Source organism: Hyaena hyaena, unplaced genomic scaffold, assembly GCF_003009895.1.
Source record: "Hyaena hyaena isolate Hyena2069 unplaced genomic scaffold, ASM300989v1 scaffold_171, whole genome shotgun sequence".
In the NCBI taxonomy this organism is placed as follows: domain Eukaryota; kingdom Metazoa; phylum Chordata; class Mammalia; order Carnivora; family Hyaenidae; genus Hyaena; species Hyaena hyaena.
Window position 1 is genome coordinate 1,756,339 of NW_024080803.1, and position 25,174 is coordinate 1,781,512.

Consider the following 25,174-nt stretch of genomic DNA (forward strand, 5'->3'; position numbering starts at 1 on the left):
ATTTCTTCAAGCCACTTATGACTCTGGGGACCAAAGAGATTGCAGGAAGACAGGGAATTGTGAATGCGAGGTTTGGAATTCATCATGATTGTCAACATTTCCCTTTCAAATGATCCTTCTCCCCAGAGCTTAAAAAACACACTCAAATGTCTCTTTCATCCTAAGAAGAAAAATTGACCCACTCAGTATAAGCCCTCCCTTACCCTGGGACAGTTGCAAGCTCTTTATCTCTTCCTTTCCTTTGTTAACCAAGTTCACCCCCTCCTTTCATTTACTTTTCGATACACAGCTGCCAGGCTTTCATCTCCAAACACCATAGAACCACTACAACAGAGGTTATCAATGGCCTTCAATGGCCATATCCAACACATTCATTTATTCATTCAATGAGATTTCATTCTGCATCTCCTCTGAACCAGGCAATGTTGCAGGCTCTAGGACGTGGTGCTATAAAGTATTTCTTGGAGCTTACATGTTAGTGGACTCCGTTTAGGTCTTACATCGCTGTAGCATTTGCCTTCGTTGCCTTCTGGAGGCACTCTTTTGCTTTCCATGACACTAATCTCCTACGGTTCTCCTATCTTTTATATGATTCCCCCTCAGTCTCCTATGTGGATCCCTCTTTCTCTACCTGCTCACTAAAGCCTAACATTAGGTTGGTGTGTTCTAGCCTCTGGACTTATCCTCCAAGGTTGGATTCTTATCTCTACTCTCAGCTCTCAAATGTATATCTCAGTGTGCATATAATCAGCTCCCCCCAGACATCTCCCCATGGACAGCACTTCAATATCAACATAACTAAAGCTGAACTCCATGAGTGTGCCCCCAAGCCGCTGCTTCCCTGAGTATCCCAACTCAGTAAATCCTGTCATGCAGTCATGGAAGCCTAGAGTCCTCCTGGACTCATGATTTTTCTTGTCCCTATGCTCCCTATGCCTGTAACCTCTGTCCTAGTCCACAGCCCTCATCGTCTTTCCTGGAACACTACCGTAATCCCTGCCTCCAGGTGGATCCTAAATAGCTCAGCGTCCATGCTACTATCAGAGCAGTCTTCCTGAATTGCAAATTTGGCCATGTGCCCCCATTTCCTCTAGCAGCAATTCTCAGCATATAAGACCTCAAGACGGTTTCAGGAGATGCACAAGATCAAAACTATTTTCATGATGTTTCGTTGTGTTGACATTTGCATTGATGGAACAAAAGCAATGGTAGGAAAAATAGCAGGTGCCTTAGCACAAATTAAGACCATGGAATCACACAGTACTATGCACTAGAAGTTGTGCGCTTCACTCTGTGCACTCAAAGAAAGTAAGAAAGCATTTCAGTTAATGCCCCTGATGAAGCAGTGCAAATTATTAATTTTATTAAGTCTCAGTCCTTAAATAAACATTTCCTAAAAATATTCTTTCTTTTCTTTTCCTTTTTTTTTTTTTTTTTTTTGACTGGGAAAATAACTATTTTCTTTGGGGGTGTGGGCAGACATCTAGCCTCAGAACTTCTGGAATTGTTTCTTGGTGCCAGGGGCCTTTGTGACTTTGAGTACATTGAAGTACACAATCTTGCTCAAGGGCCAGCACTCACCCACTGGGATGATGTTGCTGATCTGGACATCCCTGAAGTGCACAGACATGTTCTTGTGGCGTTTCTCAAAGTGGTTGTACTTTTGGATGTAGTGGAGGTAGTCTCGGTAGATAACAGTGGTCCTCTGCATCTTCATCTTGGTCACCACACCAGACAGAATCCACCCTCCGATGGAGATGTTACCAGTCAAGGGGCATTTCTTGTCAATATAGGTGCCCTCAATGGCCTCCTTGGGCATCTTGAAGCCCAGACCAATGTTTTTGTAGTATTGCGGGAGCTTCTCCTTGCCAGCTTCTCCAAGCAGGACCCTCTTCTTGTTTTGAAAGACGGTTGGCTGTTTTTGGTAGGCACTCTCAGTCTGAATGTCTACTGTCTTCCTGGCTGCTTAGAAAAAGGCTCCTAAAAATATTCTGTGTGTTAACATGCAAAGTACACATAAAGCAATTCCACTGCATACCAAAGCATGATGGTTTTCTCAGGAAAAAGCATTACGTGATCATTTGAGTTGCAAGCTAAACTAGCCCTTTCCCCCCACATACCACCATTTTTACTTGAAAGCATGACTGATAGATAATCTCTGGTTACTCAGACTTGGGTATTGGGCACATGTTCTTAAAAATTAAGTGAGCCTACTTCTTTAAGGAAAGCATCTAACAGTGTTTGTAGCCAACAGTAAGCTTTGATCTTTCAAGCAAAAGTAGGATTTTTTAAAATATGCATTTGCTGCTATAAGCATGAAAGCTTCCCAATACCTAATGACTTCTGCTGTGATCGTTGGTGATATCAGCAAATGTGTGGGGCTTGTCTTGGATCTTCTATAATGAAATGTGTCAACATTTGGAAAATTTGCATAACTCAGTGAGTCAGTGTTTTCCAAATGGTTGATGTTACGAAATCACATATAAGGAAAAAAAAACCCAGAATTGTTCCTGAGCAAGAGGGACCAACAGTCTGAGGCCTTAACGTGGCTTTAGGTTACATTAAAACCTAAGCATTAACACTGCAGCTAACTTTTAAGAAACTACCATTTATCAAATTTTAGTGTAGCATCAAAGTATATCCATAATTATATGAAAAAGCTATTAAAATACTTCTCCCTTCCCAACTACATATCTGGATAAAGCAAGATTTTCTTCATATACTTCAACCAAGACAACATATTGCAAAAAATTGGATGCAGATGTGAAAACCCAGCTATCTACTATTAAACCAAACATTTCTTTCTTGGATAATACAAATATGTCATTTATGTTAATGTGTAATGGGTTTATTCTTATTTTTAAATGGTTAACAAGATACTAAACGTTCTTAGTTTCAATTTTGAATATAGTAAATATCAATATATGTATTCACATAAACATAAAATCCTTTGAATGCTCAGTAATTTTTTTGAATTCTCAGTAATTTTTTTAATATGTATTTATTTTTGAGACAGAGAAAGACAGAAAATGAGTGGGGATGGGGGGGCTCAAAGGGAAAGGAAGACACAGAATCTGAAATAGGCTCTAGGCTCTGAGCTATCAGCACAGAGCCCAACGTGGGGCTTGAACTCATGAACCATGAGATCATGACCTGAGACAAAGTCAGATTCTCAACCAACTGAGTCACCCAGGAGCCCCTAATTTTTTCTGTTCTTAATGAAGCTGCCCCAGACATGCTTATACATGTCTCCTAGGGCCCTTGTGCAATCGGCTCTCAAGAGAAGATTCCTGGAAAGGGGACGTCACAGGGTTTGTGCGTCTTCACCTTTACCAAGTATTACTAAGTTGTTCTCCTAACCGGTCACACTGATACATACTACTACCAGCAATGAATAAAACCTGATGATTTCCCTACATCTTGTCAACAACACTCAATGTAATCTAACTGATGAAATTATATCTTACTGTTATTTTCATTTTCCTGATTGCTAATGAGATAAAAATCTTTGTGTAACCCACCTAGGATTCTGTGAATTCTGTGAATTGCCCATTCAGAAATATCCTTTGTCTACTTTTCCATTGTTTGTCTTTTTTCTTAATGATTTATAATTCTTTTTTTAATTATAAATTAATTTTTAATTAATTAAAATTAATTAAAAATTTTTAATAAATAAAAAAAATTTTAATTTTTTTAAATGTTTTATTTATTTCTAGGAGAGAGAGAGAGAGACAGCATGAGCAGGGGAGGGTCAGAGAGAGAGAGACACAGACTCTGAAACAGGCTCCAGGCTCCGAGCTGGCAGTCAGCACAGAGCCCGACGCGGGGCTCGAACCCACGAACTGCAAGATCATGACCTAAGCGAAAGTCGGACGCTTAACCAACTAAGCCACCCAGGCGCCCCTATAATTCTTTTTTTTAATGCTTTATTTATTTTTGAGAGAGAGGGGAGACAAGAGCAGGGAAGAGGCAGAGAGAGAGGGGGACAGAGATCCAAAGCAGGCTTTGCACTGACAGCAGTGAGCCTATGTGGGGCTTGAACTCACAAACCGTGAGGTCGACCTAAGCTGAAGTCTGATGCTCAATCAACTATGCCACTCAGGGGCACTGGATTTATAATTTTTTATATATTCTGGAAACTAACCTTTTTTTCTGCCATACACATTGTGAATCTCTCTTCCCTGCATGTAACTGGTCTTTTAACTTGGTATATGAAGTTTTCTATTGTACAGGAGTTTCCACTTTGAATATAATCGAATTTATCAATCTTTTCCTTTGCAGTTGAAGATTTTCATGTATTATTTAACAGATTCTTCCCCCTCACAAGTTCAGGAGATATTGCATACATTTTTATCTACAACTTTGAGAGCTTTACTTTTCATATTTAGGTCTTTAACCTTTCTACAATATATTTTTTTTGGTAATGTGTAAAGAAGAGATCTACTTTTATTTTTTCCCATATGTATAATCAGTTGATCCAAATCCACTAACTGAATATTTCACTCTTTCACAATTGTACTGAAATGCCATTTGCCATTGGTCTTTTATTTCCTTTCACGGGTCAGCAAAATTTTTCTGTAAAGAGCCAGACAGTTAATATTTTATGGTTTGTGAGCCTGAGAGTCTCCCACATAACTCCACCCCACTTTTGTACTGCAGAAGGAGCTAGCAAGTGGGGCCATGCTCCAAGAAAACTTGATTTCCAAAATGGGCAGTGGGCTGGATTTGGTACACAGGCCAGAGCCTGAGGATCCCTGGTCTATCTCTCTCTAGCTGCACCAATATGACACAGTTTCAGTCATGTGGAGCTTTGATCTTTTATCTTTCTGTTTGGTAGAGTCCGCTTACCCTCCTTATTCTCTAAAATCGTCAAAGCTATCCTTGGCCCTTTATCCTTCCACATAAATAGGATCATCTTAGGAATTCCATCAAAACCTCTGATTTGAAAGGAGGAGGAGTTTCCTCTATCTTACTTTTCAGCTTCTTGAACTGAACAGTTAACTCTTGATTTTCAGTCTTACAACACATTTTCTTTTAGCGATTGCCTGCGCCTCACGGGTTTGGTTGCTGTTCTTTTCATTTTTGTTGTTATAAATATTTTCTAACACCATTATGATTTGTGCAAACTGTGGATTATTTAGAAGTGTGCTTCAGTTGTCCAGATGCAAGGGAATAGTTATGTTTGTCGGTTTTATAGTTATTAACTTCATACTTAATTACATTGAACTTGGAGAATCTGTTCTAATTAAATAAAGTGGATTTTTTAGGGGTGCCTGGGTGGCTCAGCCAGTTAAGCATCCAACTTCAGCTCAGGTCATGATCTCATGGTTTGAGAGTTTGAGCCCTGTGTTAGACTCTCTTATGACAGCTCAGTTACCTGCTTCAGATTCTGTGTCTCCCTCTCTCTCTGCCCCTCTCCTGCTCACGCTCTGTCTCTCTCTAAAAAATAAAACATTTTTTAAAAAAACTAAAAAAAATTAAACTGGATTTTTAAAATTTGTTGCAACTTGCTTTGTGGCCCAGTACATGATAAAATTTTATAAATATTATAGAATTCTTGAAAGAATGTATGTTCTCTAATTATTGGGAGCCAAGTTCTGTATTCTTCATTTATTTATTTTTTTAAATTTTTTTAATGTTTTATTTATTTCTGAGAAAGAGAAAAAGAGAGAGAGAGAGAGAGAGAGAGAGAGCAGAGGAGGGTCAGAGAGAGAGGGAGACAAAGAATCTGAAACAGGCTCCAGGCTCTGAGCTGGTGGTCAGCACAGAGCCCGATGCGGGGCTTGAACCCACGAACCATGAGATCATGACCTGAGCCAAAATCAGATGCTTAACCGACTGAGCCACCCAGGCGCCCCTGTATTCTTCATTTAGATCAAACTTGTTACCTATGCCGTTCTAAGCTTCCCCACATGACTATGGATTTCTCAATTTTTCCTCATAGTTCTGTACATTTTTGCTCTTTCTGTATATATTTAAGGCTCTGTGATTGTGTGCTATTGGGGTTTTTGAAGTGGTCTCCAATAAATAACACCCTCTTTCCTGCCTGAGCCTGATTATATTGAGAAATAAAACAAGAAGTAAAGAAGCAGGACAAAGTGTCATCATCATTGCTGATAAGGCTCAGACAGATCTTGATTTGAGAACCGAAAGAGCCTGCACACAAACCCCAGAAGGGGCAGGCATCCCCCCTCCAGCTGCAGGCAGCTCTAGACCAGGGCGACCCCCGCTACAAGGAGCAGAGCCCCTGAGGACAGCTCACTTCCAAGAGGGAGAAGGCAAGGGCAAAGTGAACTACACGTGGCATCTTTCAGTGCCATTGTGACAGTCAGACAAGTTACTCCCACGGGCTGAGTGAGTAAGGCGACAGAGACCGAACGTGATGCAGGAGCATCTCTCCTTATGGAAGGTAGGAGCAAATCGTGTTTCCGTTAGCATACATTCGCCTACACGATCAAAATGGTTTCATCTCAGGGCACCTGGTGGCTCCGTCAGTTAAGCAGCCAACTGCAGCTCAAGGCATGATCTCACAGTTCCTGCGGTTGAGCCCTGCATCAGGTCCTGTGCTGATGGCTCAGCCTGGAGCCGGCTTCACATTCTGTGTCTCCCTCTCTCTCTCGCCACTCCCCCGCTCATCCTCTGCCTCTCTTTCTCTCAAAAATTAAAATTAAAAAAAATTTTAAATGGTTTCATCTTCCTGGAGAATTGCTTTCTCTATTATTGTGTATTGACTTTGTGACTAAAACTACTTTTTCATTGAAAAAAAATTCTTTTGGATGACATTAAAGAAGCTACATGGCAACTATAAAAAATTAGTTTATGCCTAATTTATCTTCTTTTGCCCTCTACTTTTAACCTTTCTGTGTCATTACATTTAAGTTGTGTCCTTTTCAGATAACATCAGCTACTGGTGGTGGTTGGAATTACTGAATAAATTTGTTTTGTTGTTTTTCTCTTGAAAATGTTTAACGTGCACTGAGCACCACTATATTCCTCGACTAACATTCACCAACTGTTAAAAAGTCTTGCTAAATTCATGTTCTGTGCATGTGTATGTGCACATGTGTCTACGTCACACTTGTTAACGACACTTCACTCCTAAATATTTCAACATACATTTCCAAGAAACATTTTTTATACAACTGCATCACCATTACCACAGCTAGGAAAATTAACATTGATTCAATAGTACCTTGTGATATTCAAATTTTCCAAGCTGGTTTTTCACCTTTGATTTAGGATCCATTCAAAATTTATGTATTGAATCTGGCCATATGTCTCTTTAATTTCCATCAACCTAGGTATTCCTTAGCATTTCCTTCTATTCTCCATTATATCGAGTTCTGTATAGAGTCCAGACCTGTGGACCTACAATGAGTTCCACATTCTATATTTGTCTGACTGTTTTCCCATTATGCTATTCATCTTAAGCACTCTGGGTAAGGAGACCATGTAGGAGATAGTTTATGTCTGTGAGTAATGCCAAGCTTGACTCCTTGATTAAGTTAGCATCCTTCAGTGTGCTCCATTGTAAAGGCATGTGGTGTCCTTTCTAAGTAAAAAGTAGTCTGTGTAGTGATACCTTGAGACCAAGTAAATCTCTCTCACTCAATTAGTGGAGTATTGACTGATGTTCTTTGCCTGTGTAACTCCTTATGCAGACATTACATGGAGGAGTTACAAAATAGTGATTTTGTGATTCTATCATTCCTTCTATATTTGTCAGCTGGCATTCTTTGCCAGCTAACATTATACTTTGGTGACTTTGGCCTGTGTATACCCTGATGAAGTCATCACCACAATAAGATAATGAACAATTTTCATCACCCCCAAAAGTTTCCTCATTTTCCAAACTCTAGGCAATCACTGATCTGCTTCTGTCACTACAGATTAGTTTGCTTTTTCTAAAGTTATCCATAAATGGAATCATGCCCTAAACACTTCATCTTTTGCCTGGCTTCTTTTGTTTAGCATAATGGTTTTGAGATTCATCATTGCTCCTTTTTATTGCTGGGTATTATTCTCTTGTGTAATGTACCACAAGTTAGTTGTCTGTTCATCTGTAGTTGAGCATTTGGGTTGTTTCCAGTTTGGGGTCATTGCACATAAAGCTGTTGAGAATATTCTGGTACAAGCCTTTGTCCTAGCATAAGTTGGTCTATCTCTTGGGAAAATACCTTGGAATGGAATGACTGGGCCATATGGTAGGTATATGTTTACACTTCTAAATCTGCAAACTGTTTTCCGGTACGGATGTGCCATCTTACATCACCAGCAGTGGTGTATGAAAGTTCCAGTAGCTCCACATGCACACCTTAAGTGGTGGGGACAGGTCGGTAGATCCTCTTCATTGTAGGTGGGTGTGTGCCCATATCTAATGGTGACTTTAATTTGCATTTCCCTGATGAGTCATGGTGTTGAGTAGCTTTTGATGTGATTATTGCCCAGTCATATATCTTCTTTTGTGAAGTAAGTCTCTGTTCAAATCTTTCACTTTTTTCCCCACATTGCTTCTATTCTTAATTATCAGATTTCAAGAGTTCATTTTATATTCTGAATATAGGTACTTTGTCTTATATATATAATGTCAATATTTTCTTCAAGTCAATATTTTGTTTGCTCTTTCAAAAAGCAAAAAGTTTTTTTTTTGTAAAGTCTAATTTATCAATTTTTTTCTTTTATGCTTTGTGTCTTTAGTATCCTACCCTTTAGTATCTAAAACATTTGCCTGGGCTAGGGTTACAAAGATTTTCTCATATGTTTTCTCTTAGAAAGATTTTAGTTTTAGTTTTGTATTTAGATATATGGTACATCAAAGTTTCTTTTCATTTATGGTGAAAAGTAATGGTGTTCATTTTTTCTCATGTGGATATTCAGTTATTACACTATCATTTATTTCTCATTCTTAATTTTTTAATTATGGTTACTTATTTTTAAGAGAAAAACAGAGAGAGAGCCAGAGAGAAGAAGACAGACAATACCAAGCAGGCTTTGCACTGTCAGTGCAGAGCCTGACATAGGGCTTGAATTCATGAACCGCGAGTTCATGACCTGAGCCGAAATCAAGAGTTAGGCACACAATGACTGAACTACCTAGATGTCCCTTTTTTCTCTCTCTGTCTCTCTTTCTCTCTTTTTAAGTTTTATTTATTTAAGTAATCTCCACACCCAGCATGGGGCTCAAACTCAGGACCCGAGACCAAGTGTTGCATGCTCTTCCAACTGAGCCAGCCAGGCACCCCAGTTATATTACAGCATCATTTCTTTAAAAGACTTTCTTTTCCCCAGTGAATATCCTTTGTATTTGTGTTGAAAATCAATTGAATTAGATGCCATTTTGCCAATACTAAATTAGCTTGATTTTTGAAGGTTTCTGCTAAGTCTTAAAATTAGGTGCTATAAGTCTTCTAATTTTGTTTGTTTTAAATATTGCTTTGGTTATCCTAGGCACTTTGTTTTTTCATATAAAATTTAGTTTGCCAATTTCTACAAAATAGCCTGCTGGGATTTTAATTCGGATTGTGTTGACTCTGGAGATCTATTTGGGGAGAATTGTAATACTGACAATACCGAGCCTTCTGGGACATGAACACAGGAAGCCTTTCCATTTGTATGTCAGTCTTCTTTAATTTCTCTCAGCTTTTGTTATATTTGTCCCTAAATATTTCAGGCTCTTTATTGTTGCAATAAATGAAACCATTTAAAAATGTTATCTTCCACTGATTTGCTACAAGTGATTTTTGCATATTAACCTTATCTCTTGAGACTTTGCTAAATTCACTTATTAGTTCTAGGAACTGTTTTCTAGATTTCATTAAGTCACCTCTACCTTCCTATCAAATAGGTATCTTATTTGATACCTTTTATCTATTTTTATTGTCTTATTGCAATGGCTAGGACCTCTAGTACAAGGTTGAATAGAAGTAATGAAAGTGAGGTCTGTCTTGCCCGATCTTAAGGGAAATTGAGTTTTTAATTTATCGTTAAGTAGGATGTTAGCTGTGTGTTTTTTGTAGCTGCCCTTTATTAAATGGAGAAAGTTCCAGTTTCCTGTATTTTAAACACCACACTCTCAGAATTTACCAGCCAGTGTTCCTTTATAAAGAAAAGCACTTCCTTTTCCTAAATTTCCTTCTCAATCTCTCCTTTATTTTTTTTTAAATGTTTTATTTATTTCTAGTAGAGAGAGAGAGACAGCATGAGCAGGGGAGGGTCAGAGAGAGAGGGAGTCACAGACTCTGAAACAGGCTCCAGGCTCTGAGCTGGCAGTCAGCACAGAGCCCGACGTGGGGCTCGAACCCACGAACCGCGAGATCATGACCTGAGCGAAAGTCGGACGCTTAACCGACTAAGCCACCCAGGCGCCCCTCTCAATCTCTCCTTTAAAAAAAAAGTATCTTAACTTGTAAATTATTTTGTTCCATTTGTTGTATCATTCCCATCTTTCTAATGCTCAAATTGTCCCAAGTTTGGTCACTGGAAACTCCTTCATGTCAGTTCCTGTGTCCTTTTAACATATACCATTAATCTTTGAGCACTTCCTTGCTTAATGGCACAATAGATGTGTCAGGTTCACCTTGTGCTTTCCTTGCCTCAGATAGGGAATCACAGGCACATTTCCTTATGCAACTGTAACTTCTAGTGAGGAATGACATTTAGAAACCAAGAGTTGGATATTAAGCATACTCCTTGTTCTTTGGTGCCACTGCTTCTCTATACTTTCAGAAGACAGAGCTAACACACACACACACACACACACACACACACACACACACACGTGATAACTCCAAATAAAATCCAGGAGTACAGGTTCTTCTTTATCTTCCCTTATTCCATGTTTGATTCTCCCTTCTTGCACAAACCATGTTTTCCCAAACATAATATCTTTACTCTTTGTTCTATCCTAAATACTACTGTTTTTACTGGATTACCACATCTCACATGACCAATACATCTGTGCATGGAAATAGTGAAGAGCACCCTAATGAGTACCCTGAGTTCCAGACAAAGTCTTCCTTGTCCCCATTATATAGAAGAAGAAAAAAACATATTTCCATTTGCTAATTCAAACCATTTATTCCAGCTAGTAGAGTGAATCTCCTCTAGACTTAAAAGGCCCCAAATGGCCACTGGGAGGTCTCAGCTTCCAATTTAACCATTTTTCATGGTGAGAATATTTCTGCATTGGGCATTGTGATCTCAATCCCATTAAGCCTAATGATGCATAAATAGAAAGCAAAAAGTCTTAAGTAAGTTATTTATGGCACTATACAATGCTTTTTCGTCATGCTCTTAGACATGACCTGGTCATGCTCTAGGACATCTTAGCCTTACAAAAACTTGTCCCCAGTTGGTTTCATAAATGACCCATTAGCAGGCCATTTCATCATTCTACCAAGCTTGTAGGTGATGAGGTAAGGCCTTTGAAATCTGATCCATGAGCTCATTGCCACTTTCTCTTCACTATAAAATATTTTCTCTCATTGGAGAGTATGTTGACAGTAATGCCACAATAACAAATAAGGTTTTCTCTTTGTCCATGAATAATGATACTGGCATCAGCTTTACTGGTAAAGAAGGTAAATCTATGTCTATTCTTATGAAAACAAACCATTGCCCTTCCGTGATGTAAGGCATGTAATGCAGTTAACCTGTCATCAGGTGGTAATGCTTTCCTAAGTAATGCTGCCATATTGGGGACTGAATGTTGCCTTTTCCTGTTGGCACGTGTCATTCGGCAGTGGTGGCAGCCAGAGCATCCTTGATGAGGAAAAGGCATGTTGTTGCACCCATAAATAACGTTCATCTTGTCACAGAGATAACTATTTTTCATGGGTCTATTGAGCAAGCACCAAAGTAACCGAACAAGGAAGCTGAATGGCATTCACAAGATGGGGCATCTAATCCAGTTGGTTGTTGAGTACCTCCTCCACAGCAGATGGCCTCTAGTGGGAAGCCATCTTCATGCTCTCATGCGAAAGATCAATCCACTTTCCTGTCCTCCAAATCTCTTTGTTACCAGTTTTCTAATCTTGTCTTTCCAAGTACCTGATAAGCTGAACAAACTATTAGTAACTTTCCATAAATCAGTGTAGAGTCCTACCTCAAGGCATCTTTCCTTCCACACAGAGAGCAATTAGATGTATTTCCAGATACTCTGCCCACTGAGGGGATTTTCCTTCACCATAGTTTTTCAGGGCATTCTTGAATGATTGCATTGCCAGCAGGAGCAATCCATTTTTAGCCATGGCCAGTATACTGTGCAGACTCATTTAAAAATTTTTTTAATATTTTGTTTATTTTTAGAGAGGGAGAAAGAGACAGCGTGAGCAGTGGAGGGTCAGAGACAGAGGGAGATACAGAATCTGAAGACAGGCTCCAAGCTCTGAGCTGTCAGATGCAGGGCTCGAACCCACGAACCGCGAGATCATGACCTGAGCCGAAGTCGGACGCTTAACCCACTGAGCCACCCAGGCGCCCCATGTGCAGATTCATTTTAAATTGGGCCTGTAATTATTTTGTTAATTGGTCATCCAAAAAAATACTCCATGAGGCTGTAGCTATGGATTGAGGGCGTGGTGGCAAAGGAGTAGGAGTAGATACCATGGGAGCTGAAGCCACCTGTTCATGTAACTTATTTGTGCATTCCAGAACCACCACTTCCACTTAACACAGTGAACATGTCCAATTTTATGATCTAGTAGATCAGACAATACCCAGCTTATAATGAATGCTTCAGATCACATAGTTATGTCTTGTCTCATGGTCAGGCACTCAGTTTCTACAGAGCATACTAGCAAACCAATAACTGCTTTTTGTCATTATTAGCAGAAAATAAACAGCCTTACTTTAAATTCTAAGGGTTCTATGCCATGATTCTCTCATTGGGTCTTACTCGAAACTCAGTAAACTTCTATCAAAGACACTGATTACTATTGGAACTGCTAGGTCATAAGATCTAGGTAGCTGAGAGACTTGCACCATCATCTGGTTCTCTTTTAGAGTTTCTTCCTCTGGGACTTATTCATAACTGACAGCTTTATAAATTATTTGGGAATAGATCCAGTGGTACACTAAGTTGCCCTACATTTTTAAAAGATTTTATTCTTTAAGTAATCTCTATACCCAGCATGGGGCTCATACTCACAACCCTGCAATCAAGAGTTGCATACCCTACTGACTGAGCCTCTCAGGTGCCCCAAATCCAGTAGTACACTGCAGTGAAGTATGTATGTGTTTCCTTCCAAAACCTAAAGAGGTCCATCAAGTAATACGCCTCTTTCTGCATGGTAGGCAGTGCAAGATACAGCCATGCGTCTTACTTTATAAGAGGTTATTCCAACATGATCTAGGCCAATGACCTTTTGTTTTTTCAACTGGCTTTGTTGTGTCCTGAAGTTTCAAGGGGTTTATCTCCCATCATCTGGCATGTATGTGTTTTATTAAGACATTTAAGGTACCTGAAATTTCCTGTTCACCAGATTCAATTAGCCTAATATCATCATTGTAATAGCCAAAGTAATACTCTGTGGAATATTAATGCTCAAGACCCCTTCATACTATATTATGACAGAGAGCAGGACTCAGAAAAGATGGTAAAGGTGTACTGCTGACCCTGCCACATGAACACAAACTGGTTCTGATCTTTACTGATGGGAATTGAACAGAAAATATCTGCTAGATCCAACCTACATACCAGATGCCAGGAGATTCCTCTACTTTCTCCAGTAAATGCATCAGGACAGCAACTTAGAGTTGCCATATGATTAAGCTTCATTCTCAAAGACCCACATAACTTTTTCACCATCCAAACATGAGCATGAAAGGCAGATGGTATAGGTATCACCACCTCCTGCACTTACAAGTCCTTAATGGGAGAAATATATCTCAAATTCCCTATGGAAGAGCAGTCCCAAAGATTTATTTTTGTCCCATTGCACCCTAATAGCTTTCAATTCACAGATCAGATAACTAATGTGAAGATTTTATTAGTCACCAAGCAGGTCTGAGTTACACCCTACATTCAGGGGTTGGAGAAATCACTATCAATTGGGTTTTTTATTTCATTGGACCCACCATGAGCCGACCCTGAGTCAGAACTCCATCTATCACCTCACATCCATAGTCTCCAGTCTTAACAGTGAGCTCTGAAGGCATTTTGAACTCCAGTAATTAGAATCAGCTCGAAGCCAATACCTAAGAACACCTAGAAGTTTTGCATATTCATCTTTCACCAGTGTACAGTCACCCTGATAAATGGTTTCCAGCTTCTCAGGAAAAGATTTGGAGAAACAGTCATAGAATATACATGTGACAACATTGAAAGGCCTCAACTTTCTCCTCAATCGAGAGTCTCCAAGTATTTATGAATGAGCTATGTCTGAGAATTAGGTAGGAGACTTTGACACCCCACTAGAGTATTGTGAATCACGTTGTTGCCCACCGGACCTAGAAGAGTACCACTTCCATATTCCAGTTAGCATCATAGCAGACTGACTGTCCATTCGATTCTTCCGTGAGCCTGATTAATGTGCCATCACCCAGATCCATGTGAGTAAAAATATAGATTGCCCTTTATCCCAATAGGTCCAGCATATCTCTGATGGCTAAGCACCACCACCAGATCTCTACCATGCCCGGACTCATCATTTCTACCAAAACAAGGGAACCAGTTCCACTGCGTAATCTGGCCCATGTCAGGTTACCACACTTGTTTCAGTAATTCTGGTGCTCTCCTGAGTAATGCAGTGATTATATTTTAATGAAGGGGATATAGTTAAACAGTGGCTGAGGTTATGAGTCCATTCTAACATCCTCACCTCCAGAGAATTTTTCTCTACGTTATTGGTTGTAGGTTTTTGCTACATGAAAAAACTGTTATGAGCCATGAATCAGAACTTGTTCTAAATGCATAATCCCAGGCCCAGCCCAGACCTACAGAATCAGAATTTGAATTTTAACAAAATTTGCAGGTGATTTTCTGCATACTAAACTTTAAGAAACCTTGTTGTAGGGCCCCTAGGTGGCTCAGTCGGTTGAGCATCCAACTTCGACTCAGGTTGTGATGTCATGGTTTGTGAGTTTGAGCCTCCTATCAAGCTTGCTGCTGTCAGTGCAGAGCCTGCTTCAGCTCTCCCACCCCACCCCACCCCCACTCCCTGCCTTGCTTGTGCTTTCTCTCTGCATCAAAAATAAATACATATTAAAAAAAGAAAAAGAAAAAAAGAAACCATGCCATATAGTATTGTTGAGACCAGGTTTAAATTAAGTGTGACTTCTAGGTTTTTGAGTCAATACAGAAAATCTAGAATGCAAGGTGAGCACTCCAATATCAAGAAATTCTGCCTGACCCAATTTTATGTTCTATATTCCTACATATCAAGAACCCACTCCTATACATTCTGCCAATAAAGGTGCACCTTAAATTATGGCCTGGCATATGTTTTGTAATTTTTATTGTGTTGGGTTCATCTTTAGTGGGATTGCACTTTCCTATGCAACTCCTGTATGACCTGAGTTATGGAGGCACTCCCTCCAGAGTGGACCTGCATTTGCCAAATGAGTTAGAGCTATTACTGGCCAAGGTCCAAATTTTATGTTAACTTCTCAGGCTTGAGATTCCTGAACGACACGACTCAGTTAACATTTAGACCCCAGTTTTGTGCATGGTAGAAGGTTGGCCTTTAATTTTTCATAAAAGAAATGTTCTTTCCACTCAGCATTCTTTTTTTTAATGCTTCTTTTTCTTATGTGTTTATTTATTTTTTTGAGAGACAGAGACAGAGCGTGAGCAGGGAAGAGGCACAGAGAAAGAGGGAGACACATATTCTGAAGCAGGCTCCAGCCTCTGAGCTGTCAGCACAGAACCTAATGAGAGTCTTGAACCCATGAACTGTGAGATCATGACCTGAGTCATTGCCATTGCAATGTCTACTTCTAACTTACAACCCTAACTCTCAGGGTTTTGTTGGATTTTATGTTTATCAGCTTTGTCTGTGGCACCTAAAGACTTCCTTGTTTTTTTTTCTCCTGAGCTCAGTCCTGCTTTAGAGTTTTAGTTATATGTTCTCTAAAATTTCTAGGAACCTGTAGCGGAGAGGGGTCTTGTCTCAGTCTACCAGGTTTCCAAAATCAGAGGTCCTCACTGTCTTTCTAATTTCAAATAAATTTAACTTAGTTCATCTAAGTTCATTAAGAAATTATTGAGAATCTAAAATCTGTCAACTCATTGTAAGACATCAGAGATAAAGAACTAAACAAGACTCAATCAGTTGCTTTTAAGAAATTTTCCATTAAGGGGGAAATATAAGCATACTTAAAACTCATAATGCAATTTGGTAAGTATATTCCATTTTCCAGAATAAGCACTGGAGAAGATGAAGGGTACATGGCCAGAGGCCAGAGACCAGAAAAGTGATTATTTGACTGCAAGGTAATGGGAATCTGTACTACTGTTTCCGTGGAGGAATTCTTTCCTAACATCACTTTAAAATTTGTATGTTTTTCTAAATCCTAGACCTAAAAATAATAATAATAATCCACTGAGAAATCAGAAAAATGAAAGTATTATAATTCACCTATAAGAATTAGAGCTAAACTATTATCATAGAGACATTAATGGCTCAAAGAAATCCACTCAGCATCAAGTCAGAAGCAAGAGCAGGAAACACTGAGCCACAGAGTCGAATACTGAAGCTGATATTCTGGGTACTAGAGCAGAAGCACATGAGAGAGAAGCAGCCATGATCCAATGAGTCAGCCTTGCTTATGGCTGTTGACATGGTGTAGGTACGTTTCTGTGGCCCTATCTGCCAATAATGATGTCAGTCTTGCAAATAAAATAAATATTAATAAGTTTATGCACATAGTATACTTTATACAAATTCTCAATGGTGTGCCAAGAAATAACAGGTTTTGGAAGCAAAATAAGTCCCTAATGGGCAATTTGGGCATGCAATCCTGTGGGGGTGCTTTTGAGATTATTAGAAGTTCTAAATGCTATGTTATTGAATATTGCTAAACACTCATTGCCATTTCTAGTGTTTAAATATTCACCAGAAACTATAGGTCTTTGCAAGTATTTTGACAAAGAAATACAAGGAGAAAAATAATATTGGTATACAATGCTCTAATAAGAGACTGGAAACGTATCTAAAATTTGAATGTAAGAAATCAATATCTATTTCAATGGCAAAGCAAACACCAAAGCAAGCAGACAAAATATTTTCATTGTTAAACAAGAGAAATGAGCTTATTGGAAGCAACATGTTCACTAACACCCAGTCTGAAGGTGTTTTTAACATATCCTCAACCAACCTATTGAACTAACCTCAACACAAGATAAAAGACGGTTTTCTACACCTGGAATGCTTATCGGAAAACAAAGATAAAGACTATTGTTCAAGGAAATTCGTGCATGTGTGATTTATAATTTTAAGAATAATTTTAAAATATTAAATATTTGTGATACTATCTTTCAATTTTTAAAATTATTTTAAAATCAACAATATAAAATCATCGCTTGTGGCTAAAATTAACAAAATAGGAAACAACTGGTATTGGCAAGGATGTAGAGAAATAGGAACACTCTTATACTGTTGGTGGAAATGCAGACTTGTACAGACGCTCTGAAAAACAGTATGGAGTTTCCTCAAAAAGTTAAAAATACAACTATCCTGTCATCCAGTAATCACGTTACTGGGTGTTTACCCAAGGGATACAAAGATACTAATTTAAAAGGATACATGCACTTGGATGTTTGTCGCAGCAGCATCAACAATAGCCAAATTACAGAAAGAGCCCAAATGTCCGACTGATGACTAGACAAAGATGATGTGGTATATATACACAGTGAACATTACTCAGACATAAAAAAGAATGAAATATTGCCATTTGCAACGACAAGGATGGAGCTAGCGACTGTTATGTCAAGTGAAATACGTGAGTCAGAGAAAGACAAATACCATATGATTTCACTCATATGCAGAATTTAAAAACAAAACAGATGAACATAGGTAAAAAAAAAAAAAAAGAGAGGCAAACTGTAAGACAGACTCTTAACTATAGAGAACAAACTGAGAGTTACTAGAAGGGAGGTGGCTGAAGGTATGGGCGAAATGGATGATGGGGATTAAGGAGGGTACTTGTGATGAGTACTGGGTGTTATATGTAAGTGATGAATCACTATATTCGACACCTGAAACTAGTATTACACTGTATGTTAACTAAGTGGAATGTAAATAACAAGTGAAAAAAACAAAGGAAAATCATTACTGGACGTTTATTTTGTGTTAATGTTCCCTTTTTTAAATTTTATATTCTAATTATTTTATCTCCTAATTATTATCAAGGGTCTATATTAGGCAGAAGTCATTTTTCATGCTACCTAATTATATAATATGATCACAATAATTTGGTTCATAATGGTAATAACTAAGCATATATTAATATATCGTTTTCTTCTTTACAGAATGCCTTCCAAATGTTTATTATAACCCTATCACCGAAAAACTACACATTATTTATAATGGTGGCCAATCGTGTTTTATTTAAAAACACTTAAGTAAGGTGTTAGGAAAACTACAGAATAATTTGCTTTTGGAAATTCTGACTTCTTGTCTCTACATCACAAAAATTGTGTCAGACATTTGGAAACATTGGCTGGTACTAAGGCAGTCATTGTGGACGTGGAGAGGAAAGCAAAAGACATGGATAGGAAAGAGGTAGAATCATCGGGCTCTAGTGGCTGAGCAGATGTGAGGAATCGGAGAGAAAGGAATCTAGACTAACTTCTGCGTGTCTGGTTTTGTTGACTCAGTTGATGCGGACTGCAGGAAGAAAAGGAGTGTGGGGCAGTGAGATTGTTGAGGCACAGAAGGTCTAAGGAGCCTGAGTCATTTGTCTGGGGAGGTCCTTCTGTGTCTGGAACTCAGCAAAGAGATGTGTTCTGGAGATGGAAGCTTGAGACCTCGCAGTAAACAGAAGAGGGTTAGAACTGTGGGCAAGTCAGTATTTGTTCCCGGCTGTTTGAGACTCGTTTAATGCATCTAAAATATAAGAGATGAGGTGGGTGCTTGGGAGCAATATGCGATAATTGTTTTACAGCTTTCCCAACCTTACACATCATCTTAATCATTTTGGCAAACAAACTGCGACAGCTGGTCATGGCATCTAGAACTTCCAGACGTATAGATTTATGTGCTTCAAAGGGTAAAGCAGGAATGCCTTTTGGTTTTATTTTAAACTGAAACCAAAATGTTAGCAAGGGGAAGAACTCTTATTCGACCCTTCCTTTTCCTTTAATTACAATGTTTACACAAATGTAGACGGAAAACTGATGAAAATAAGTTACAACAACTAGGAAATTTTACAGTTGTATCAAAGAAGAGATGGAGAGAGCCCAGCAGAACCACCGATATTTGAATCTAGAATGGTAAGCATGTGTGCTGTAAGTACCTCGTGCTAATTCTTTATAATTGAACATCTATGACTGTGTTCTGATTTGTATGCTATAGAGCTTAAAGTTAAAAGCCAAGGCTCCAGAATTAGACAAATTGAGGCTTGGATCTTGACTCCTCCACTTCCAAGCTGTGTGACCTTAGATGAGCTGTGTGACCCCTCTGAGCTTCAGTTTCCCTGTGTGTAAAATGAGTCATCCTTGATTTCCATTCTCTAATCCTTCCCCTAGTCATATATGAAACATGTCTTGTATCTGCTACCTTCTCTCCAGCCCCACTGCTAGGGGCCAAGATCAGGCTGGAGGAAATCTCAATAGCTTCCTAGTTGATGTCCCTACATTCAGTCTTGCTCTCTTGAAATCCATTCTTAATCCTATAGCCAGAGTGATTGTTTCAAATCAAAAACCTGATCATGTCACTTGACTATTTGAAAGTTTGCAGTATCTCTTCATTGCCGTTAGGCTTTACCACCCACCTTCCCTCCTCAGTGGGGCATCTACCAAAACCCTCCTCGCGCTCCCTCTGGCCTTTGGGTCTTTGTACAAATGGAAGACAATCTCCATCTCCACTCCATGCACTTTGACCACCTAACCCCCTTTTAAGAGTCTCTTTTCCCTGCCCACTTCCAAATTCAAGATTCATTTCCCTTCACAGGTGTTCCTGTCACACAATATACTTCTCTCCATTCCGTTTTCCTCATTATCTATTAAATTATTTAATAATTACTTATTGTAACACTTGGGTTTTATCAGGAAAATAGAAGCTTCTCTGTGTATTACAAGTTTTAAGATAAGAGAGTAAGGTTTACACAGACATTAGGAAAGAGAAAACCAGCAAGCCATTTTTTTTAATGTTTATTTATTTACTTTTGAGAGAGAGAGAGAGAGAAGTGGGGGTGGGGGGGCAGAGAGAGAGAGAAAGAGAGACATAATCCAAAGCAGGCTCCAGGCTCTGGCTCCAGGCTCTGAACTGTCAGCACGTGAACTGTGAGATCATGACCTGAGCTGAAGTCAGATGCTGAACCAACTGAACCACCCAGGTGCCCCAAACAAGCCATTGTTTTTTGTTTTTTGTTTTTTTTAATATTTTATTTATTTCTGCGAGAGAGAGAGAGAGAGAGGCAGTGTGAGCAGGGGAGGGTCAGAGAGAGAGGGAGACAAAGAATCCGAAGCAGGCTCCAGGCTCTGAGCTAGCCATCAGCACAGAGCCTGACATGGGGCTCAAACCCACGAACCGTGAGATCATGACCTGACACGAAGTCAGATGCTTAACCGACTAAGCCACCCAGGCGCCCCGCCATTGTTAATGTCCTCAAGAGCTCACCTGGGAAACCACAAAACTTGTGAGTCTATAAGGTGCTCCCACCAACTATTTCAGCCTGTCACACAGTATACAGTTCTCAAAAAGGCTGTCTGAAAGCTGTTCGGCCCTTGCACTTCTCCGTGCATCTGCTCACATCTGCCTCTGGAGAATAATGGTCTCCATCTTCCCCCTTTTCTTCCCTAATTGCCTCTCACGAGATGATCTCCCTTGAAACCCTATAGAGAAGATTCTAGGAAATTTAGCTACTGGCTTCTCTTCTACAAAGCATGAAGACACAGATGTCAGTGATGTTCAAGTTGACAACACAGTCTGGCACACTTGTCCTATGAAAGCAGTTCATTACAGTTATGTTAATGACATTCATGACATTGAACTGAATAGATATTTTGCTCGCTGGGCACCAATGCCCCTTTTCCTGTGAAATCACAAACACTAAATGGTAATGCATATTCAGTATGGTCCACACAATGAGAATTGCGACTGAAGCTGAGCTGTTTATGTACTTTCCTATGACTGGTAAGTGGATAGGTGAGTCACATCCCTGTGTCTTGCACACAACCCATGAAAACCAACAGGCCTCTGCAAACCTGGGGAAAAACAGGGCTGTCTTGCACTCCTAGAATTCATTCCTGGCAAAGGTGCTCTAAGTCAAAATGATGTAAGCTGAATCAGATTTTCCAGTAGAAACTAAGCCACATGCATTGCCAACAGCCAAATGACCAGCTTTTTATGGAAAATGATCACAAGTGCAACATCTAACTAAATGCAAATTATGTATCTGTACACCAGTCAGTACAAAACTTCACGAAATGTAGACACCAACTAGGCAATATAGAAGCCAATCACTGTAATATAAAAATCAATTAAACATTTAGTATCTTTTTAATGATTTTTATTATATTTGCCACAATGACTAGAAAGCAAAATTACATTTTTCTAGGGAATCTTTGGGTACATTCCCATAGGAATCTTTAAATGGAACTTTGAGGAGGGGTGCCTGAGTGGCTCAGTCTATTAAGTGTTTGACTCTTGATCTAGGCTCAGGTCACAATCTCACAGTCAGTAAGTTCAAGCCCTGCATCAGACTCTGCCCTGGCTGCATGGAGCCTGCTTGGGATTCTCTCTCTCTCCCTTTCTCTTTCTCCCTTTCCTTCTCTCTCTCTCTCTCCCTCTCTCTCTCTTTCTCTCTCTCCCTCTCAAAAATAAATAAATGAATAAACATTTTTTAAATGTTTATTTTTGAGAGAGACAGAAAAAGAGACAGAGAGAGAGAGACGGCACACGAGGAGGGGAGAGGCAGAGAAAGAGACACACGCAAAATCTGAAGCAGGCTCTAGGCTCTGAGCTGTCAGCATAGAGCCCAACACAGGGCTTAAACAGACAAACTGCAAGATCATGACCTGAGCTGAAGTTGGATGCTTAACTGACTGAGCCACCAGGCACCCCAAATGAATAAGCATTAAAAAAAAAAAAAAAAAAAAAAGAACTTTGAGGAAATAGAAGCTTTCAGAAATAAATCCAGGATGTCCATTCCTGCTGCCAAGTTGTTAGAGCACCTTTGCTTCCGGCCAGCCAGTGTACAAAGCAACAAATAATTGGCCACTTTGTACTGGAACTCTGTGTTTTGTTTTCTGAATGGCTGCCCATAAGCACAAGCCACTCCTTTATACCAGATCTTATGCAAGTCATGCTTTCTTTAAAAAAATTTCCTTTTGGGGCACCTGGGTGGCTCAGTAGGTTAAGTGTCCAACTTCAGCTCGGGTCTTGATCTCATGGTTTGTGGGTTCGAGCCCCGTGTCGGGCTCTGTGCTGACAGCTCAGAGTCTGGAGCCTGCTTCGGATTCTATGTCTCCCCTCTCTCTCTGACCCTCTCCTGCTCACTCTGTCTCTCTCTCTCTCTCTCTCAGAAATAAATAAAGCATTAAAAAAAATTTTTTTTAATTTCCTTTTAAGGCACACAACCTAAACTTGGCAGTGAAATTTCCACCATTCTCTCCTAGTCTATTGTTTCGCAGTGTCAAGAACTCTCCATTCCTGCCCTGGAATTATAGCCAGGCTTATTAATATACATCATTAGGCTGGTCCTGAGTCCAGAATTCATCCTTTTGCAGCTTTGGTTGAAGTGAAACCTCTAGGGGAGAAATGTGCTTTCCATTTTAAAAAGGGGGGAGGGTCTAAAAGAGGGAATAGTTAGAATATGTTTAAGTTAATGAGCTGCTTCTTTCATCCGTAAGCATACTGGAACATAGAGATCCCAATTCGTGGTAGGTTTCTAAAGTGGCTGCCTTGGTCGAAGCATTTTTGAATTGTAAGTTGTCTGTAGAATCGGTGTAGTCAGGGTGATGAATCTCCTTTGCTTTGTCTTCACAGGACAATTTTCATTTGGCCGCGGCCTTTCTTTTCTTCCCCTTTCTCTCTCCTCCCCTCCACCGTATCTGGGTGGGTCCAAGCTCGCTAGAGCCTAACGGGAGGGGTCTGTGTGTGTTCGGGTAAGTGCCAGGGGCAGGGGTGGTGGAGGCAGACCAAGGCAGCCAGGACAGGGGACAAGCCACAGAACAAGAGCACTGCACTGACAAACATTACCTTTGTGCTCCCCAAAGTCACCGACTAGGCAAGTTTCACAGTCTCCAGTAACTTCCATGTTCTCCTCTGAGAAATGAGTGGGCTGAACTAGGTAGCCCTTCTTCCCACTATAACATGCTTCAACTATGTGATGTGTATTGTCTGCCTGCTCAAAGAACACAGTGGCATAATTTACTGAGCCATTAAGGTATAAATATGTGCCACAGGCCAGTGTGACTATAGATAGAAAGAGCAAGTATAACACATCCATTTGAGTTCTAATCCCATACGCAGAAAGTGAAGATACTAGGTTTGATTGGACACATCCTGGGAAGGTATCGTGCAGGAAGTGGGATTTCCAGAGACAAGTGAATAATGAGAGAAACAAAGTCAGAGGAACAAAGTTTCCAGTTCAAGTGGTCACGTACTTTAAAGCTCTGGAAAATGTCGGTGCACATTAGATGATTAGATGAGCGTGCCCACTCCGCCTTCCATGCACCACCTCATCTCCTCCCCAGCTGCCATGTCATGTCAACCCTGTTCACTTCCACAATTCTCTCCAGCATGGTAACTTTTCTCACTGACTGGCATGACATAGTGATTTTTCCTGCTGAGTCCCATATGGAAACCCAAAGCCCTTACCCCATCCTAAATGTATCAGAGCCCCCGACCTGAGGCCAGGATGTAAGCAGTGTCAATATTGGACTCAATGCTCTTGAAGCGTGTCCAGGATTTGTTTCCCCATCATGAATTTGTGCTGTTTAATTTAGACTATAAATTCTTAGAAGAAAGGTGCCACGTCTGTTTATTTCATATGCTTTGGCTCTGAATTTGTCCACATAACAGGTTTTCTTTGGATTAAGTGTTGATGGAAAAGATGTCCTCAAACTTGATAAAGGTTGATCACAGTTCATACCATCCTTCAAAATTATGGCTGTTGACCTTCCTGCTGTAACACTTGGTGACCAAATGTAAGAGTGACCAAGGTCCCACGGACAGGGGCTGGAGTACTAGTGGCCGGTGCTGTGGCCCAGGGCTGTCCCCGGTGGTCCCATGTTTGAGCTACTCTTTCTGTTCTTTGTTTTCCTTTCCAAGAGAGGAAGTGTCAGGCTGTGCTCGTACGGGTCTTTCTCCCCAGATTTGGTTGTGCTTTGGAGATTCTTCAGGAAGGGATGAGCCAAATCACCTTTCCGGTCTGAGAGGCTGAGATTCCTTGAGATGCTTGTGGGTAGAAGAGAGACCAATAAGAGCCCCTATTTTGCAAGTGGAAAACACGAGATCCGGCAGGCACAAAAGAACTCATTCTGGGATAACAGCAAATATACGGGAGAGATGAAAATAGACCCCGTAACCCAATCGGCTGAGGATGGATGGTGGAGAGCTAGATAGAACCAGCAAAAGAGGCCGGAGTCGGGGCGCCTGGGTGGCTCAGTCGGTTGAGCGTCTGACTTTCGCTCAAGTCATGATCTCGCGGTTCGTGGGTTCGAGCCCCGCGTCGGGCTCTGTGCTGACTGCCAGCTCAGAGCCTGGAGCCTGTTTCAGAGTCTGTGACTCCCTCTCTCTCTGACCCTCCCCTGCTCACGCTGTCTCTCTCTCTCTCTCCTAGAAATAAATTAAAAAAAAAAAAAAGAAAGGAAAAGTAAATCCCAGATTGCATGTTCACATAACCCAAAGGAGGATCTCATTGATGTAAACAAAGTATACGTTTTTTCTCTAATTATGTTTTTATGTATGTTTCCTTTCTGGTGATCACGTCCATCCAGTTGATCACATGGTTCATGAAAGCCCAGCTTTAAGACAGATTCCTTGGCCTCCACTTCCAAAATTGGTGC

General features: G+C 40.1%; 1 protein-coding gene across 1 annotated transcript; it reads right to left on the reverse strand.

Annotated features, from left to right (window-relative positions):
• Window positions 1-1,489: 1,489 nt before the first annotated feature.
• Window positions 1,490-23,421, reverse strand: LOC120237090 (40S ribosomal protein S11-like). Its single transcript, XM_039240238.1, has 2 exons — window positions 23,364-23,421; window positions 1,490-1,962 (listed from the first exon to the last, which is right to left on the reverse strand). Exons 1-2 carry the CDS (start codon window positions 23,419-23,421, stop codon window positions 1,490-1,492), a joined length of 531 nt encoding a protein of 176 aa, XP_039096169.1.
• Window positions 23,422-25,174: the final 1,753 nt, after the last annotated feature.

What these genes read in the sequence shown, in the direction of transcription:
- LOC120237090 (XM_039240238.1), bottom strand. Translation starts at nt 23,421, where the DNA reads ATGGAAGTTACTGGAGACTGTGAAACTTGCCTAGTCGGTGACTTTGGG. An exon ending in TGACTTTGGGGAGCACAAAG is followed by an intron (nt 1,963 to 23,363) that starts GTAATGTTTGTC and finishes TTTTCTAAGCAG; the next exon opens with CCAGGAAGACAGTAGACATT.